Below are 20,455 nucleotides of genomic sequence, written 5' to 3'. Positions count from 1 at the left end.
TTCTAATGATCCCTCTGGTGGTCACCATGAAATGCATTGTCATCAAAAGGAAAGAAGATGGTACCACAACAAACCTGCCAAGAGAGGGCCATCCACCAAAACTCTCAGCCCGGTCAAGGAGGGCATTAATCAGAGAGGCAGCGCAGAGACCAAAGGTAACACTGAAGGTTCTGCAGAGTTCCCAAGCAGAGACTGGAATATCTGTCCATACTACCGCAATAAGACATACACTCCATAGAGGTGGCCTTTATGAAGAGTAGGCAGAAAAATCTTTACTTATACACACAAATTGGAAGGCTCATTTTGATTTTGCCAAAAGACATGTGGGAGACTCCCTAATTGTATGGAGGAAGGCGCTTTGGTCAGATTAGACCAAAATTGAACTTTTTGGCCGCCAAGTTAAATGCTATGTCTGGCGTGGAAACCCACACTCATTTCATCACCCCAAAAACACCATCCCAACAGTGAAATATGGTTGTGGCAGCATGCTGTGGGGATGTTTTTCAGTAATCCGGACAGAGAAAATGGCCCTAGCAGAGGGGAAGATGAATGGTGTGAAATACAGGTATGTTCTTGAGCAAAACCTGTTTCAGTCTGTCAATGATTTGAGATTGGGATGGAGATTGACCTTTCAACAAGACAAAGACCCAAAGTATACTGCTAAAGCAACACTTGAATAGTATAAGGGGAAAGGTGTAAATGTTTTGGAGTGGCCTAGTCAAAACCTGAACCTTAATCCAACTGACAAACTGTGGTCAGATTGAAGATTGCTGCTCACCAGAGGAGACCATTTAACTTGAAGGAACTGGAGCAGTTTTGCCTTGAGAAATGAGCAAAAATCCCAATGGCAAGATGTGGAAAGCTCATAGAGATTTATGCAAAGCGACTTGCAGCTGTAATTGGTGCAAAACTAGGCTCTACAATGTACTTACTTTAGGGGGGGGGTGAATAGTTATGCTCCTGAAGGTTTCAGTTAGTTTGTTCTATTTGTTGTTCTATTTGTTGTTCTTTCACAAAAAAAAAGAAAACTAAATGTTCATAGTTGTAGGCGTGTTCTTTACATGAACTGATGCAAATAGTAAAATTCCAGGTTGTGAGATAGCAAAACATGAAAAAATGCCAAGGAGGTGAATACGTTTGCCAACCACTGTATATTAGAGTATTCTATAGTTTTCACTATAAAAGCAGAATTATTTTACAAATTAATCTAGGCATTTTACTATTCAAAACAAAAAGCAAGAGATTGTCAGCACACGCACAACTTATACTGTACACTATCATGTGTCCTTACCGTTCACAGTTGGTTCCATCTGTAAATCCCTTGCAGCCCTTACAAGCACCAGTTACTGCGTCACAAGTCTCTGAATTACCATTGCATCTACAGGGTCGGCAGTTTGGAAATTCATAATATCCAGGCAAGCAGCTGTCACAGCGCTGTCCTTGTATGTCTCCGCGGCAAGCGCACTGTCCAGTCACCTGATCACATAATGTGCTTATTGACCCTTTGCTGTCACAGTTACATTCTATAAAATGAAACAGAAAATAATGTATTTCTTTGTTTTTTATTTGCGTATTTTCCAGTGGTGATTTACAACTCTAGGTCTGATGGCTACGGGGAAGAAAACCTACCTGTCCTTCTAATCCTATAGTAACCAGGATGTTTCTCCCTCTTCCCCAACATGTACCACAGAATAATATGTGAATATCGTACCTTGACAACCATTAGGCCCAAATCCATAGCTGCCCACAGCACACCTGTCACAGCAGCTCCCGACGACATTAAGTTTACATTGACATTGTCCTCCAATCTTACTGCAGATCGATCTTACAGATCCATGTGGATCACATGTACATTCTGTCAGAGATAGATATAATGCTTCTGTTATTTTACATTCTACAATTCTTGGAGCTATTGCTGAAATATACTAATGGCAAGCTTGTAATAATTTTAGACATTGTGCATGAACAATATGGCTAATAACCAATTTCACAGATCCGAAATGTACTGTAGAGCATCATGCAATATATAATGTCAAAGCTTATCATAAAATAAGTGATAGAATAACAAATTTTAGTGTTTAATATTTGGTGGATATAAATATACAGGGTGGGCCATTTATACACTATGTGCAGAATTATTAGGCAAGTTGTATTTTGATCACATGATACTTTTTATACATGTTCTCCTACTCCAAGCTGTTCAAGCTTGAGAGCCAACTACCAATTAAGTAAATCAGGTGATGTGCATCTCTGTAATGAGGAGGGGTGTTGTCTAATGACATCAAAACCCTATATAAGGTGAGCTTAATTATTAGGCAACTTCCTTTCCTTTGGCAAAATGGGTCAGAAGAGAGATTTGAAAAGTTCAAAATTGTGAGATGTCTTGCAGATGGATGCACCAGTCTTGAAATTGCCAAACTTTAGAAGCGTGATCACCGAACAATCTAGCGTTTCATGGCAAATAGCCAACAGGGTCGCAAGAAGCGTGTTGGGCAAAAAAGGCGCAAAATAACTGCCCATGAATTGAGAAAAATCAAGCATGAAGCTGCCAAGATGCCATTTGCCACCAGTTTTGCCATATTTCAGAGCTGCAACATTACTGGAGTAACAAAAAGCACAAGGTGTGCGATGATACTCAGGGACATGGCCAAGGTAAGGAAGGCTGCAAACCACCCTCTTTGAACAAGAAACATAAGATAAAATGTCAAGACTGGGCCAAGAAATATCTTAAGACTGACTTTTCAAAGGTTTTATGGACTGTTGAAATGAGAGTGACTCTTGATGGGCCAGATAGATGGGCCAGAAGCTGGATCAGTAAAGGGCAGAGAGCTCCACTCTGACTCAGACGCCAGCAAGGTGGAGGTGGGGTACTGGTATGGGCTGGTATCATCAAAGATGAATTTGTGGGACCTTTTCTTTTCGGGGTGAGGATGGAGTGAAGCTCAATTCCCAGACCTACTGCCAGTTTCTGGAAGGCAACTTCTTCAAGCAGTGGTACAGGAAGAAGTCGGTATCGTTCAAGAAAAACATGATTTTCATGCAGGACAATGCTCCATCACATGCCTCCAACTACTCCACAGCGTGGCTGGTCAGTAAAAGCTCTCAAAGAAGAAAAAATATTGACATAGCCCCCTTGTTTGCCTGATCTGAACCCCATAGAGAACCTGTGGTCCCTCATAATATGTGAGATCTACAGGGAGGGAAAACAGTACACCTCGCGGAACAGTGTCTGGGAAGCTGTGGTGGTTGCTGCACGCAATGTTAATCGTAAACAGATCAAACAACTGACAGAATCTATGGATGGAAGGCTGCAGAGTGTCATCATAAAGAAAGGTGGCTATATTGGTCACTAATTTCTTTGGGTTTTGTTTTTGCATGTCAGAAATGTTTATTTCTAAATTTTGTGCAGTCATATTGGTTTACCTTGTGAAAATAAACAAGTGAGGTCTGAATATATTTGGTTTTTATTAAGTTGCCTAATAATTCTGCACAGTAATAGTTACCTGCACAAACAGATATACTCCTAAGATAGCCAAATCTAAAAAAAACCCCACTCCAACTTCCAATAATATTAAGCTTTGATATTTATGAGTCTTTTGGGTTGATTGAGAACATAGTTGTTGATCAATAATAAAAATAATCCTCTAAAATACAACTTGCCTAATAATTCTGCACACAGTGTATGGATACACCTGGGTGGGCCATTTATAAAGTTGCATTAAAAAATGGCCAACTTCAAAATGGCCACCATGGTCACCACCCATCTTGAAAAGTTTTGTCCCTCCCACATACTAATGAGCCACAAATGGAAGTTGATATCACCAACCATTCCTATTTTATTTAGGTGTATCCATATACATGGCCCACCCACTTTATAATGTGTTATCAGAGAAATCTGCTTCAGTGTCCTCCAAAACTGACCATTCACAGGTAAAATCTCATAATTCAGGGTTAAATATGTCTTTAGTAGTAATGAGCGAATATACTCGTTACTCGAGATTTCTCAACCATGCTCGGGGGTCCTCCGAGTATTTTTTAGTGCTCGGAGTTTTAGTTTTTCTTGCCGCAGCTGAATGATTTACATCTGTTAGCCAGCTTAAGTACATGTGGGGATTCCCTAGCAACCAGGCAACCCCCACATGTACTTATGCTGGCTATCAGGTGTAAATCATTCATCTGCGGAAAGAAAAACTAAAACTCCGAGCACTAAAAAATACTCGGAGGACACCCGAGCATGCTCGGGAAATCTCGAGTAACGAGTATATTTGCTCATCACTAGTCTTTAGTAAATACAGCTTTTCATATTACTGAGACAGGGGATGACAGTTGGTGCTCATAACACTCTATTGAGAGAGGAGGAAGGAGGGAGGCAAACACAAACATTCTGCTGCAAGTTCTTCTGAAATGACAGCTACATTTTAAATGAAATATTTGTTACTAGATTTGTGTTCTTGTTCATGTTTAAACCGATGAATGGTTCAGTCTGAGCCAATAAACACAAATAAAGCAATTAAATGTATAATTTAAAGCTGCTTGACAAATTGCGCATTATCAGACATATTTTAGTTAAGGGTAAAAGGTTGGTTAATTGGGTTTTCAAAAGTACTCTATTTTTCTAAAGGATTAAAAAATTGCTTTAAACATTGAATATGAGCTAAAGCAACCATCTCCCTTCAATGTAAGTCTTTACATTATAAAAATAATAATAATAATAATAATAATTTTTATATAACACCAACATATTATATTAATAATCTTTATAATCATATTCCGCCGCACTTTACAGTTCATACACAACAGTCATAAGTAACAACGTTAACAATAATACGATAATTAAAGCAAAATAAGACAACCCTGCTCGTGAGAGCCTACAATCTACAATACATAGCATTACACAGCTAAGGTTTATTTGCCACAATCTATAAACAGTTTGGAATTACAAATATGGAATTATTTTTAATGTTTACTAGCTATGGAACAAATAATTGGGACTTATTGTTTAACTTTTATTACCAAAGGCAATGCCTCCTATGTAATTTAGCTGGTAATGCCCAAGCTAATATTCTTGAGAATGTCTGCCTCCAGGGTCAGTATCAGGTTGGAATGTACTTTTACTGGAATGTTGAAAGGTTCCCTGCCTTTCAGGTATAGATGATGGAATACTAGACAAAGGGAATGCAAACGTGGGATTTTCGAGAAGATGCACTTTTTACCCTCAATACTTTCAAGATCAGGATTACATACACAATTGCTAATGTTTTGAAAAATCTCGTCACTGCACTTTTATATACGGTAGATATATCAAGGAAGAGTAGATACTTACTTAGTGCCCCATTGTGTATGCGGGCAGACATACTAAATATAAGCTTTTCGCACACATCTGGTAGAATTTGCGCTCCTATATCTGTCGCAATTTCAATACAGTTATAATAGTCATATTCTTGCAATTCTAATTCAGTACATAAATTGCTTACAGACTCGATCTGGGGAATCAATCCAAGCTGTGAGGGGTATAAAATGGTAGGATATAATCAGTAAGAAATCCACAAAATAATAATAACATATTTATTCTGTATGTATTTCTTTAATGACAACTCAGCTACAGATATGTATTCAATATATATTTCTCAAGTCAAAGCTCACTTGAGAGTTTACATTCACAGATCTAATCTTACCTTTCATATCTTTCTACTGACATCACGTACAAAGAGACTAGTGGAATGCAAGCAAGATCAAACTTGTAAAGGGCAACACACACAAATGGCCTTTCTTTCTTTAATCAAACGTGTATTCACTATCATACTATCTTTTAGTACCATGCAAATATTGACTAAACTTTGGGAAAGATCATAAATGGGATCTTCATAACATTTCTTTACGGTGAATAATTCATCATAGGAAGTTGGATTAATTAGTGCAGATAGTGGATTTTAACTATGTAAATAACAAAACCATTCATATACCGGTCACTTTTTTAAAAACTTTTTTTTCCCAAGAATTGAACTCTTCTAAGGTTATCTGTGTACTATTAGATCTTAAAGTGTTTTTTGAGGAATAGACAAAGTAAAGGATGAAAGAAAATGTCATTAAAATATATTACGAAATACCTTTAATTAGCATCTTGCTTTATTTAGGAAGGTTATCATTATAGTCAATATAGTACATTAAAATGACTTCTGTCTTGTTACATTGATTGAAATCTATTCTAAAATGTTAATAGATGACTGTGCCTGTGATCATGTGCAGTAATAAGCTTCACTGCAGTTACATGGAGATTACTTAAGATAACATGATACATGCTTATCTCCAGGTCACTTCAACTGCTCAACATTCAGAAAGATGGGGTGGCCAGCAGTGTGATCAGCCTGGCTTCTTAAGTAATAGATAATAAAGATAGTTTGGGCAGCAGTGTGAGCAGCCTCCTCTTAGCTTAGAACCTCTGGAATCTCCAGTGTTGAATCAGAAAGACAGGATTGACAGCATCGTGAGCACCTCCAATATTGGACCAAAAAGGGGGGATCAGCAGTGTCAACAACATCTTCTTACCTTAGCCACTTTGATATCTCCAATATTAGATAATAAAGACAGTGTGGACAGCAGTGTGAGCAACCTCTACTTAAGGGGGAGTCACACATAACGATATCGTTAACGATATCGTTGCAACGTCATGCTTTTGGTGACGTAGCAATGATCCCGCTAACGATCTCATTATGTGTGACAACGACCAACGATCAGACCCCTGCTGGGAGATTGTTGGTCGTTGGGGAATGATCAGGACCATTTTTTGGTCGCTGATCACCCGCTGTCATCGCTGGATCGGCATGTGTTCACTTGTAACAAGGGTAAATATTGGGTTACTAAGCGCAGGGCCGCGCTTAGTAACCCGATATTTACCCTGGTTACCATTGTAAAAGTTAAAAAAAAACAGTACATACTCACATTCTGATGTCTGTCATGTCCCCCGGCATCCACAGGGTTAAAACTGCTTTCGGCAGGAGCGCTGCTAATGTGTCAGCGCCGGCCGTAAAGCAGAGCACAGCGGTGACATCACCACTGTTACTGCCGGCGCTGACACATTAGCAGTGCTCCTGCCAAAAGCAGTTTTAACCCTGTGGACGCCGGCGGGGGACGTGACAGACATCAGAATGTGAGTATGTACTGTTTTTTTTTTAACTTTTACAATGGTAACCAGGGTAAATATCGAGTTACTAAGCGCGGCCCTGCACTTAGTAACTCGATGTTTACCCTGGTTACCCGGGTGCTGCAGGGGGACTTCGGCATTGTTGAAGACAGTTTCAACGATGCTGAAGTCTTTCCCCTGATCGTTGGTCGCTGGAGAGAGCTTTCTGTGTGACAGCTCCCCAGCGACCACACAACGACTTACCAACGATCACGGCCAGGTCGTATTGCTGGTCGTCATCGTTGGTAAGTCGTTTAGTGTGACTTAGCTTTTAGCTCACAACCTCTGCTATCTCCAGTATAAAATCAAAAAGACAAGGTGGAGCACAATGTGAGTAGTTTCTTCAAGCCTCATTACCCCTGGTATCTTCAGTACTAGACCAAAAATATAGGATGGTCAACAGGGTGAGCAGTCTTTTCTAATATTAGCACTTCTTGAATCTCTAATGTTAGATGAGATAGACAGAGTGGACAACAGTGTGAACTCTCTCTTCTTATCTCAGAAGCCTTGCTATCACCAATATTAGATTAGAAAGACAGTAAGGAGCCTCTTCTTAAAGCATCCATGATATTTCCAGTGTTAGATCAGACAGACAGACAGTATGGACAGCAGTGTGAGTGGATACTCACTTATGGCGCTGTCTGGTCTGATGGGCATAGCTGGTCTTGATCTGGCCCATCCTCTCTTCTTGCAATCGCTGTTCTCCTTCTTCATGTGGATGACACGTCTTACATCATACACAGTGCCCCCCATCACATTCCTGTGCAAGCGCACTTTCTCTACCTTGCCGAGGGCAGAGCAAAGTACTCTAATGCGCACACGTGGGGAAAGAGCAAAGAGTGCTGGCGCATGCACACTGCAATACTTGGGTCTGCCCTCAGGTGATCAAAAGAAGAGGGAATGAGTTGGATTAAGACCAGCGATACCCATTAGACCGGACCATGCCACTGGTGAGTATAATGCTCTTTTTGAAGTACCAGCAGCCCTGGTCATTATATGACTGTGGAACCGCTCTGCTCACATCCTTATAATTGAGAGAAAGGGGTTTCTATATATTATATATAAGGGAGAGTAATTTATGTTAATCAATTTTACTAAATGTGTCTAACATTTACTTCATATACAGTATATACATTCATTGTGTTATGTTACTTACCGAATCAATTAGAATATATAATTTACTATTAGAATTTCTGTTTGAAGTTTGCGAAAAATAGACATCTATATGGTATTCTGTGTTGGGATCCATGCAAACAGATGAGTTCAGCATAGCTAACCTGTAGACGATATATGGCCATTAATGACAGATAGTACATAATTCATTTGACTTTACATCACCTTTGTATAGTAATAGATTTAGTATTAGCTTTATGGTGTGGGAAATGTTTTGACTATTAACCAGAGGAAAAAAAATAAAGTAATAGGTTACGTGTGTTCTGCCCTGTGCCTGCATAATAAGTCTATATGCATCACGAAGACCAATAAATGAAAAGGGCTAATTTTCCACTGCACTTTTGGATCCATTTATCCAAAATTGCTAAGGCTTCCTTCAGACAGTAGGTCTGGTTTACTAAAACTAATTCTTTGACCATGGAAACCTGGCAGTTTTTAAATGGAACAAATTCATCTCAATGACTTATGTTGGATGATAAATATGGAGCATGGTATTTTACACCATGTATTACTTGGTTTACATTGGTCCAAAAAGTTACATCAATATTTTGCACGATGTTAACGCGCAGGATTGCAGGTTATGCCCTGCCGTATATTCAACAAGTCTTCCCCATTTCCATTTGAATCTCTTCTCGAATTTTAAAAAATGTGTTTAAAACATTAAATGTGGTTCAAGACTTGCAAAACAGTTTTTGCAACAAATTAGATCAGCAGTAGTGATTTTGTATTGTTGCTAAATGGTTATATCTGTTTTCACTTTATTTCCCATCTGTAACTTTTGTTGTGCTCTAATATATTATTATTATTTATTTATATAGCACCATTAATTCCATGGTGCTGTATATGAGAAGGGGTTGCATACAAAGTTATAGATATTGTTCACAGCAAACAAATTTACGATGACAGACTGGTACAGAGGGGAGAGGGCCCTGTCCTTGCGGATTTACAATATATTGATTTTAATCATTACTATGTTAAGAAGTTATTACGATAATTTTCTATTATAGACAAAAACTGCAACACTTTGTTGTATTTTACCTGGAAGTAGCAGCCAGACTCAATGTAAACCCTTCTGGCCGGGTTATCCTAGTTTTGCAATATTCACTTACTACCCCTTGTGGTGGGTTGACTATAATTCTTGCTGTCCAGTCTTCTAATGACTATTGGTAAATAAAGTAGGAATCAAATAATTTTTAAGTTAGAAACTAAGCAAAAATGTTTGATTTTAGACAAAAATAGGAATTTGTTGGCAATGCTTCTTGTGTAATTGAAACATTTTACCTCTGGTTCATATCGAATGGCAATGATGAAGTCCATGGAGTAGGGGATGTTATTCACAGTAAATCTCAGTCCAGCCCCATTTAAGACACGTGCAAATCCAGGACCTGTCCATGTGATGGGCTTTCCCGGACTTGGCTGCCGGAATACAAGCTCGACAACCCCATCTGTGCCATATGGAAGAATTTCCTGGGTGTAAATATATTAGAACAATTTACAGTTTACAGAAGGTACAAAATATCAACAGTCCCAATGCTACAACTTCTAAATCAAACTTTACCTGCGCTTGCCTCCTGCCTCGTAGACTTCTTCTCTTCATACTTTTCAGTATTATCCTATCATTTTCAAATCGGAAATCTATTCCTTGCTTGAGGAAGTATTCCTTGCATTTTGGCATGGGAGTTGGATTGACCTGGAAGCAAATATATGGGAAGCTAGTGCTAAACATATTTGTTTGGCAATCTAATGCACTTATACAACCATGTATCAATTCTTCTTAAGAAATGAAATACCGTATATACTCGAGTATAAGCCGACCCGAGTATAAGCTGACCCCCCTAATTTTGCCACAAAAAACTGGGAAAACTTATTGACTCGAGTATAAGCCTAGGGTGGAAATGCAGCAGCTACTGGTAAATTTCAAAAATAAAAAAAAATGCTCCATACCGTTCATTATTGCCCCATAGATGCTCCATATACAACTGTGCTATATACAATGCTCTATACCGTTCATTATGGCCTCATAGATGCTCCATAGAAAGCTGTGCCATATATATATTGCTCTGCACCGTTGATTATGGCCCCATAGATGCTCCTTATAAAGCTGTGCCATATATGCTCTGCACCGTTGATTATGGCCTCATAGATGCTCCTTATAAAGCTGTGCCCCATATATATTGCTCTGCACCGTTGATTATGGCCCCATAGATGCTCCTTATAAAGCTGTGCCCCATATATATATATGCTCTGCACCTTTGATTATGGCCCCATAGATTCTCCTTATAAATCTGTGCCATATATATTGCTCTGACCCGTTGATTATGGCCCCATAGATGCTCCTTATAAAGCTGTGCCCCATGTATTTATTGCTCTGCACCGTTGATTATGGCCCCATATATTCTCCTTATAAAGCTGTGCCATATATATTGCTCTGACCCGTTGATTATGGCCCCATAGATGCTCCTTATAAAGCTGTGCCCCATGTATTTATTGCTCTGCACCTTTGATTATGGCCCCATAGATGCTCTTATCAAGCTGTGCCATATAGATTGCTCTGCACCGTTGATTATGGCCCCATAGATGCTCCTTATAAAGCTGTGCCATATAGAATGCTGCTGGTGCTGCAATAAAAAAAATAATCACATACTCACCTGTCTTCGCTCAGGACGCCGGCGCTTTCAATATTTAACTGCTCCTCGTGCGGCTCCGTCTCCAGCAGTGACGCTCAGCAGAGGGCGCGCACTGACTACGTCACCGCGCCCTCTAACCTGAGCGTCACTGCTAGAGGACGCTGCAGACGGAGCCGCACCGGAGCGAGGAGCAGGTAAATATAGCGCAGCGCTGGGCTCCCCGTATACTTACCTGCTCCTGGCGCGGTCCCTGCAGTCCCTGGCTTCCCCGGCGCTGCAGCTTCTTCCTGTAATTGAGCGGTCACAGTTACCGATCATTTACAGCAATGAATATGCGGCTCCTCCCCTATGGGAGGTGGAGCCGCCTATTCATTTCTGTAATGAGCGGTGCCACGTGACCGCTCAGTACAGGAAGAATCTGCAGCGCCGGGGAAGCCAGGGACTGCAGGGACCGCGCCGCAGCAGGTAAGTATAACTACACAGCCCCCGCTCCCCCTCCCCTGCTGACCTCCCGGGTATATGACTCGAGTATAAGCCGAGAGGGGGACTTTCAGCCCAAAAAAATGGGCTGAAAATCTCGGCTTATACTCGAGTATATACGGTATTTAGAGGAATTCTAAAATACATTTTCCATATGAAATAGTTCTCTTAAATAAAGTTTAGCTTTCAATAATATCTAAAATATTCTAATGATGCAGTCAGAAGGCCGTATAAATCGAAGCAAGATTGAAACACATTTCACAGAACAGGACAGGCTGGAGCGAGCCGCCCTACCCTCCCCCAAAGGTGGCATATGTGGAAGCCGGCATGACAGGGGGTTTGGAGGAGAAAGGTAGGGGGTGGGGTTATTTAAGGGGGAGGAGTACACAGGAGAAGGGGTTTATAGGAAATTGGGGGGTGGGGTTAGTCACTTCCCGCTCTGGAGGCCATTGAGCAGGACATCCCTACTCACCGAAGATGAGTTCCATTGATCAGCTGCTGGAACGGCTGCGGGTGGCTGCAGTGAACCAGCCTCACGGGTGGTTGGAGTCCCAGCTGTCCGGTGTCCTGGGCGGAGGCAGCAGGGGTCCCAGGTGGGCACAGCAGGGGAGCGGCATTCTCGGCGGGTCAGGCCTCCGGAGCGATTATCTCCTGACCTGCCTCAAACATCCCAGTGGTGCAGGAGCCCTTCCAGGGACCCTCCGGACCGAGTTCCTGCACGAAAACACCCCAGCAGGGCTCGGTCCGGGAGGAATCCACAAGCTGCGCTGGGACCTGCGGTGGCTGAAAGGCCTTCTCCTCCCATGCCTCGGGGGGTGGGACCTGCGGGCGCCAGATCTACGGTCGCCCCATGTGATGTTGCGGCGGGTCGCCACGGTGATGCCCCGGCCAGGTGGCCAGCTTCATCTGCCAGAAGCAGACAGCGGGGGAGGTCTTCAGATGCGGCGGCAGGCAGCGCCCCAGACGTCCCCGGGCTGTTTGACCTGGCTGTGGATTCCGGATGTTTTCCCTCACTTTCTGCTGGGCCTGGACTGTACAGTCTGTGAGTATCGGCCTATGTCTGGTGCCCTCCCCTATCAGGTTGCAACCGCGGCTGCTGGCTCCACGTTGGTGACCCCTGCATTGGCCGGGACATCGAGATCTTCTTTGGGAAGCGGACCTCAACTTCAAGAGGGTCCTAGGATTGAATCGGGGTTCAGAGACAGCTGGATGAGGGCGATATCTGTGGCTGGGGGTATCACAGCTCCCCTGCAGCCTGGTGAGCATGAGTCTGTGTCTTGTTTGTTACTGGCGTCTTGACTGTCTCCATTAGTTGGTGTTAATCGATCTGTGGGGTCTGTAGGTCAGGATGTGGGAGGTGGAGTTCGGTCCGATTTGGGTATTTAAGGGGTAGGTGAGCTTTTGTCTAATGTTCGAGAACTTTTGACATGGTTGGGGGGTGCTGGGTCTGGGCGATCTCCTTTAACGGCTTGGGTGGGACCGTCGGATGTTGGTCTCGGGTTGTCGGGTCGCGGTTCCATGGCACAGGACAGGTCGTCGGAGCCAGTATCGGTATCTGTGCAGACTGAGAAGGAGAAAGATGGGATTCTTTTGGATGATAAGGTGCGTGGTGAGGTGTATGTTTGCTTTGAGGGGCCGTTGGGGGCTCATTTGAAGAAGAAAGTGCGTGAGAAGATTTAAGATTTGGAAAGATGAATATGTGGAGATTTTTTCCATTTTACCATTGGAGAAGGATGAGGAAAAACGGAGATGGCGTCTTATTCCTCAGACTTTTGTGAATTGACTGTAGGCTTTTGAGATTCTGGCAAGTGTAATTGGTGAGAAGGCTCCCGAAAACTGTTCCACCTTGTTTTGCTATATGGACTCAATAGGTGAGGCTCATAGGGCCTATGGGGGCCAAGCGTGGCTCCGTTATGATGAGCAGTTTAGACAGCAGAAAGTGGTTCGGCCCGTGATTCGGTGGGATCAGAAGGACATAGGATTCTGGTTGCACGTTATGGCTCCAACTAAATTTGGTGATTGCTTTCAAAGCGGGGCCGGAAACTCCGGCCATTCAGCTTCTCAAGGCCGTTCTTCTGGTATCGGGGGTCAGTCAGGACAAACTGGAGGTTTCAAACTTGGCATATGCTGGCAGTTTAATGAAGACCAGTGCAAGTTTTGAACCACTTGCAAGTTCATGCACATGTGCTCGCATTGCAATGGTTCTTCCCATGGTGCCGCCAGATGTTTTAAGAAAAAAGGGAAGCCAGAGGGTAGTTTAAAAGGGGGCGACGCTGGTGAGGCTGGACACGATGGTCCCCTATCTAAATAGATTCCCGATAGGGATAAAGCGGAGCTGCTGTTGGAGGGTTTCTGTGATGGTTTTCATATACCTGCCCCCCCTTTCGTAATACCTCAGGTTTTGAAAAACCTTAGATCAGCCGAGTTACATGCGGATGTTGTATCCGAGAAATTGAACAAGGAGGTTTCTTTAGGTCAGATGTCGGGACCCTTATCTGTTCATCCGTTGGGAGATTTGGTGGTGTCGCCTTTAGGCGTGGTTCCGAAGAAGGAACCAAACAAGTTTAGGCTAATACAGCATCTGTCTTATCATCGGGGTAGGTCTGTGAACGATGGGATAAACCCGGAGCTTAGTTCCGTGGTCTATACATCTTTTGATGAGGCGGCACGATGGGTCCATAGTTGCGGCAGGGACGTGTTCATGGCTAAGACTGATATTAAGTCCGCTTTTCGGTTGTTACCAGTTCACCCCGATAGCGTGAAGTTGTTAGGTTGTTATTGGAACAGGGCGTTTTACGTTGATAGATGTTTGCCGATGCATATTTTGAAGCTTTTAGTTCTTTTCTCTAATTGGTGCTCCGGGATGTGTCAGGTTTGGATTCCGTGATACAATATTTGGATGACTTCCTGTGTATTGGACCAGGTCAGTGTCGGTGTTGTGAAGTCATTTTAACCCGTTCATGACCCAGCCTATTTTGACCTTAATGACCTGGCCATTTTTTGCAATTCTGATCAGTGTCCCTTTATGAGGTAATAACTCAAGAATGCTTCAACAGATCCTAGTGATTCTGAGACTGTTTTTTGTGACATATTGAGCTTCATGTTAGTGATAAACTTAGGTCGATAATTTTTGCTTTTATTTGTGAAAAAAATGGAAATTTGGTGAAAATTTTAAAAATTTTGCAATTTTCAAATTTTGAATTTGTATTCTGTTCAACCAGAGAGTTATATGACACAAAATAGTTAATAAATAACATTTCTCATATGTCTCCTTTACATCACCATAATTTTGGAAACAACATTTTTTTTTTGCTAGGAAGTTATAAGGGTTAAAATTTGACCAGCGATTTCTCATTTTTACAACAAAATTTACAAAACCATTTTTTTAGGGACCACCTCACATTTGAAGTCACTTTGAGGGGTCTATATGGCTGAAAATACCAAAAAGTGACACCTTTCTAAAAACTGCACCCCTCAAGGTGCTCAAAACCACATTCAAGAAGTTTATTAACCCTTCAGGTGCTTCACAGCAGCAGTAGCAACATGGAAGGAAAAAAATTAACATTTAACTTTTTAGTCTCAAAAATGAATTGTAGCAACAATTTTTTTTATTTTCCCAAGGGTAAAAGGATAAACTGGACCCCGAAAGTTGTTTTACAATTTGTCCTGAGTACGCCAATACCCCATATGTGGGGAAGAATCACTGTTTGGGCGCACAACAGGGCTCGGAAGGGAAGGAGCGCGATTTGACTTTTTGAATGAAAAATTGGCTCCAATCTTTAGCGGACACCATGTTGCGTTTGGAGAGCCCCTGTGTGCCTAAAGATTGGAGCTCCCCCACAAGTCACCCCATTTTGGAAACTAGACTCCCAAGGAACTTATCTAGATGCATAGTGAGCACTTTGAATCCCCAGGTGCTTCACAAATTGATCTGTAAAAATTAAAAAGTACTTTTTTTTCACAAAAAAATTATTTTAGCCTAAAATTTTTTGTTTTCACATTGGTAACAGGATAAAATACATCCTAAAATTTGTTGGGCAATTTCTCCTGATTACACCAATACCTCATATGTGGGTGTAAACCACTGTTTGGGCACACGGCAAGGCTCGGAAAGGAAGGAGCGCCATTTGTGTTATGCTCTGGTGATTAAGGAGCGACATGCGTCTAGCTCTGAGCAGGTGGCAACTATACTGACCGCAGTCCCTAAGCTCAACACAACACTAGAAGTAGCCGTAGAATTCTCCTAACTCGGCCTAGGCATCTCGTCACAGCCTAAGAGCTAACAACCCCTAAATATAGAAGCAGGAAAACTATCTTGCCTCAGAGAAAAATCTCCAAAGGATAGATTAGCCCCCCACAAATAATGACTGTGAGAGGAGAAGGAAATGACATACGTAGTATGAAACAAGATTTAGCACAGGAGACCATTTCTAGCTAAATAGAAATAGTACAGAACAGAACGCTGTGCGGTCAGTAAAAAAAAACTAGAAAAAGTCCACCGCAGAGAAATGCAAAAATCTCCACACCTGACTAAAGGTGTGGAGGGCAAACTCTGCTGCCCAGAGCTTCCAGCTTAACTGAATAGATCCATACTGAAAAGCTGGACAAATGAACAAAAACAAAGAAAGTGCTGAACAACAAGTCCACAACAAGAGAACCGCAAAAGGACAAGCAAGGACTTAGCTTTTGATGAACTGGCCAGAGTGTCAGGAAAGTCCTAAGAGCAATGACTCCAGGCAGGAACAATTGACAACTGGCATTGAATGAGGGATAAGGCCAGACTAATATAGCCGAGCCAGAAAGACGATCAGTGAAAACAGCTGCTGAAGCTAAATCCAAGAAGCAGCCATACCACTCAAAACTACAGGAGGGAGCCAAAGAGCAGAACTCACAAAAATGCTACTTACAACCACCGGAGAGAGCCCAAGAGCAGCATTTGACTTTTTAAATGAAAAATTAGCTCCAATCATTAGCGGTCACCATGTCGAGTTTGGAGAGCCCCTGTGTGCCTAAAAATTTGAACACAATTGACACATTGCAGATCGCCGCTGTCAGTAGGTGGGGGGTCAGATCACGGTCTTCAGCCATGGCCGATGATATTGCAGCATCGACCATGGCTGGATTGTAAAATTTCACCAAATTTCATAGGTGAAATATTACAAATTGCTCTGATTGGCTGTTGCACTTTCAACAGCCAATCAGAGCGATCGTAGCCACGTGGGGGAAAGCCATCCCCCTGGGCTAAAGTACCACTCCCCCTGTCCCTGCAGATTGGGTGAAATTGGAGATAACCCTTCCACCCGATCTGCAGGGATGCGATCCCTCCATGACGCCACATAGGTGTCACAGGTCGGATTGGCACCGACTTTCATGATGCCTACATGGCGTCACAGGTCGGGAAGGGGTTAAAGATGGTTGTATGGATAGCGTAGCGTTTTGGCGTCCCATTGGCGCCCGGGAAAACATAGGGCCCCTGTACGAGCTTCTCGTTTTTAGGTATTGTTATTGATTCAGTTAACTGGGAGTTTAGGTTGCCTGAGGAAAAGGTGATAGGATTGCGGTGTAAGGTGGCTCGAGCAAGACGCTTGAAGAAGTTGCCTCTGCGGGAAGTTCAGTCGCTTCTTGGCAAACTGGATTTTGCGTGTATGATTATCCCAATGGGGAGGGTCTTTTCACGAAGGCTGGCTAGTGCTACGGTGGGGGTTAAGGCCGCGCATCATTTTGTTCGCATATCGCATGAGCACAAGGCCGACTTGGAAGTTTGGGATCGTTTTTTGGCATGTTACAATGGTCGATCGTTGTTGATGGAGGAAGTGGTGGGTAACATGGATTTGGATCTTTTCACTGATGCCTCCGGTGGGATTGGTTTGGGGGTCTTTTTCGGTGGCCGGTGGTGTGCCGCTAGATGGCCTGAGGAATGGTTTGTAGCCGGGTTGGTGAAGAATATTACTTTGCTGGGGATTTTTCCAATCCTGGTTGTGGTCCATCTGTGGAAAGGTGATTTGCAAAACAAATGGGTCTGCTTTAATTGTAACAACATGGCGGTTGTCTGTGCCATCAACAGTTTAACTACATCTTCGTCTCTAGTTATTAGGGTCCTTCAAAAGTTGGTTTTGTGTTGCTTGTCCATTAATGTGCATTTTACGGCATCTCATGTGCCTGGAGTTAAAAATTCCATTGCCGACTCTTTGTCTCATTTTCAGTGGGAACATTTCCGGTCGCTGGCTCCGGATGTGGAGGAGCGGGGTCTGGAATGCCCGCTGGAGCTTTGGAGCGTGGTATCCAAGCTGCAGAACCTTTGATTCAGGCATCGTTGGCTCCCAGCACGTGGTCGGCTTATCGGTCGGTATGGTGTTCTTGGGAGTCTTGGTTGGTGTCATGCGGGGTTACGGACGCTGGTGACGACCAGCTGGGAGCTTTGTTGTTGTGGTTGAGGTGTGAGGCCAATGAAGGTTGGTCGGCGGCGAAGGTCGATAGAGTTAAAGTGGCTTTGGCTTTTGGTTTTCGGCTTTGGGGTGTCAGGGATTTGACAAAGGTATTTTTGGTAAAACAAGTGGTTAAGGGGTTTAGACGATCGGGGAATTGGGGGGATCGCCCGGTTTCTTTTAGTGTGTTGGAGCTTTTAGGTGCGCGTTTGGAGGAAATCTGTGAATCTAGTTTTGAAGTGGCCCTTTTTCGTTTGGCCTTTTCCCTTGCCTATTTTGGTGCTTTGAGGATTGGGTAGATGGTGTCTCCTACTACTTGCAGGCAAGGGGGGCTGTGGGCTAAGGATGTGTTGGTCATTGTGGGCCATTTGCAATTTTGGATTCGGCTGTCTAAGACGGACCAAGCGGGTAAGGGTAGAAAGGTGGTGTTGGGCGCCGTCCCAGGTTCTACCATGTGTCCAATTCATTGTTGGCAGGTTTTCGATAGTTTCCAGCCACAGAGGAATGGGCCTTTACTGTGTCATGAGGATGGGTCCTTTCTTTCTAGATTCCAGTTTTCTAGTTTTTCGGCAAACACTGTCGGCTCTAGGTCTCGACTCTTCTCGGTTAGCATTCCATTCTTTTCGTATCGGGGCAGCGACTGAGGCAGCGTTGGGAGGTTTGGCTCCTGAAGTGGTGCAGAGGATTGGGAGATGGGAGTCTGGCCGTTACAGGAGTTATATTAGACCCTGATGGGTGTGTTTCTTAAGGGCTGTAATTTCTGTTTCGTCTGTGTGGATTCTAAGTTGTTTATGTTTATTCTAGGTTTCAATTGTGTTGGTTTGGATTGTCGGCCATTCCTAGGTTTATTGGTGTGCGAAGCGTGCAGACGTTCGGCATGATGGAAGACAACTCGGTTTTCCATGGAGCTGGCTGTCATCAGGTGGTTGGGTTTTAGGGGTTTGAACTGGAACAGTGTTTTGCAGGAGGTACATAAAGGAGTTCGGTTAGACAGGCCTCCTGACATTTTGGTGTTGCATGTTGGTGGGAACGATTTGGGTGTCCACCCGGTTCACAAGTTAATAAGGGATATTAAGCATGATTTGCTCAGGTTACAGGTTTCTTTTCATGAGTTGTTTATAGTGTGGTCGGATATCGTTCCACAGAAGTGTTGGAGGCATGCCAGATCGGTGGTCAAGATCAGTAAAGCTCGCATGAAGATAAAATCGGGTTGTATCTAGTTTTGTAGTCAGGAATGGAGGCCTAGCGGTTCGTCATGTGGATTTGGAGCATGGGGGCGCAGAATTTCTTCTGGGAGATGGCGTGCATTTGAACGCAGTGTGCATTGATTTGTGGGCCCTCGGGTTGCAGAATGGCATTGAGAGAGCCAGAGTTCAGGGTTGGGGGGTCTTGGGTACTTGAGGTGGTCAAGTTGCCTCGTTGTGGCAGTGGGAGGAGTCCATGAAGTTGGTGCTAAATTGGCCTGGGGGATCCGTCGGGATATGGATTCTTCAGTTGGTATAAAACTTTGGTTACAGGTCTGGTGATTTGGGGGAATTTGGCAATGTTGGGCCAGATTCCCAAGTTGTAAGTGGACAAAGGTAACCCTTTGGGGTATTTTTGGTGCTCTCAAGCCAGTGGGGTAATGGCTGAGAGTAAATTATGGTTGTTTATGTCCACTAATTCTTCTCGTATGGTTATCACCAGATTTTGAGCTTCAAGGACTCTCCCCAGCTTATATTACTGTTACATGTTTTTGTACGTTTATAATAAAGGTCCCTGTGGCCAATTATTTTCCAATTTTGGAGCATTGTCGTTATTCAGTTGGTGGAGAGCTCCGATTAGGGGCTTATGGTTATTGATTTAGGAATATGACTCCCTTTTCTGGCTATCGACAATACCAATGTCAGGACAGCTGCTCTCCCAACCTGAGCATGACAGCTCAAAGAAGTTCTGATTTCATTCCCACTGCATCCTAATTCTAATAAAGAGTGGCATCGTTGTTCTTATTATGTAACAATTACTTTAAGAAAGTTGCTGCTCACAGCACCCCGGCAATCAGATGATTTTGCTGAGGATAGTTGCAACCAGAAAATATATTACCACATGATGGTGACCCAGAGAAGGTCTCCCTGCTCTGTCTCACAGATGGGGATTCTAAGGGAAAAAAACACCTCTGACATCCCTATACACCTTTAGGGTATGTGCACACGTTCAGGTTTTTTTGCTTTGTTTCCACGTTTTTTCACGATAAAAACGCTATAAAAACTCATTAAAAACGCATACATTATTCATCCTATCATTTAGAATGCATTCTGCAATTTTTGTGCACATGATGCATTTTTTTCCGCGAAAAAAATGCATCGCGGTAAAAAAAAGCAGCATGTTCATTAACTTTGCCTCTTTTTTCGCATTTTCCCACTATTCTATGCATTTTGAAAAACGCAAAAAAAAAACGCATCAAAAACGCGAAAAAAAAAAGCAAAAAAAACACATGCGGATTTCTGGCAGAAATGTCTGGTTTTTGTCAGGAAAATTTCTGCCAGAAATCCTGACGTGTGCACATACCCTTAAAGGGAATCTGTCAACCG

At 42.9% G+C, this 20,455-nt stretch overlaps 1 protein-coding gene across 1 annotated transcript in view; it reads right to left on the bottom strand.

The window, feature by feature from the left end:
- The window catches only part of LOC138674514 (laminin subunit beta-4-like), a 341,174-nt gene that overhangs the window by 220,347 nt on the left and 100,372 nt on the right, over positions 1-20,455 (bottom strand). The window contains exons 15-21 of the mRNA XM_069762342.1: positions 9,912-10,043; positions 9,635-9,820; positions 9,392-9,513; positions 8,337-8,457; positions 5,324-5,501; positions 1,712-1,855; positions 1,292-1,523 (exon numbers count right to left, since the gene is read on the bottom strand). Of these exons, the coding sequence (XP_069618443.1) occupies positions 1,292-1,523; positions 1,712-1,855; positions 5,324-5,501; positions 8,337-8,457; positions 9,392-9,513; positions 9,635-9,820; positions 9,912-10,043 (1,115 nt within the window). The remainder of the gene's footprint in view (positions 1-1,291; positions 1,524-1,711; positions 1,856-5,323; positions 5,502-8,336; positions 8,458-9,391; positions 9,514-9,634; positions 9,821-9,911; positions 10,044-20,455) is intronic.

Source organism: Ranitomeya imitator, chromosome 4 (assembly GCF_032444005.1).
Source record: "Ranitomeya imitator isolate aRanImi1 chromosome 4, aRanImi1.pri, whole genome shotgun sequence".
Classification (NCBI taxonomy): Eukaryota; Metazoa; Chordata; class Amphibia; order Anura; family Dendrobatidae; genus Ranitomeya; species Ranitomeya imitator.
Note: the sequence above shows the minus strand (reverse complement) of the source record. Positions and strands in the feature narration are given on the sequence as shown.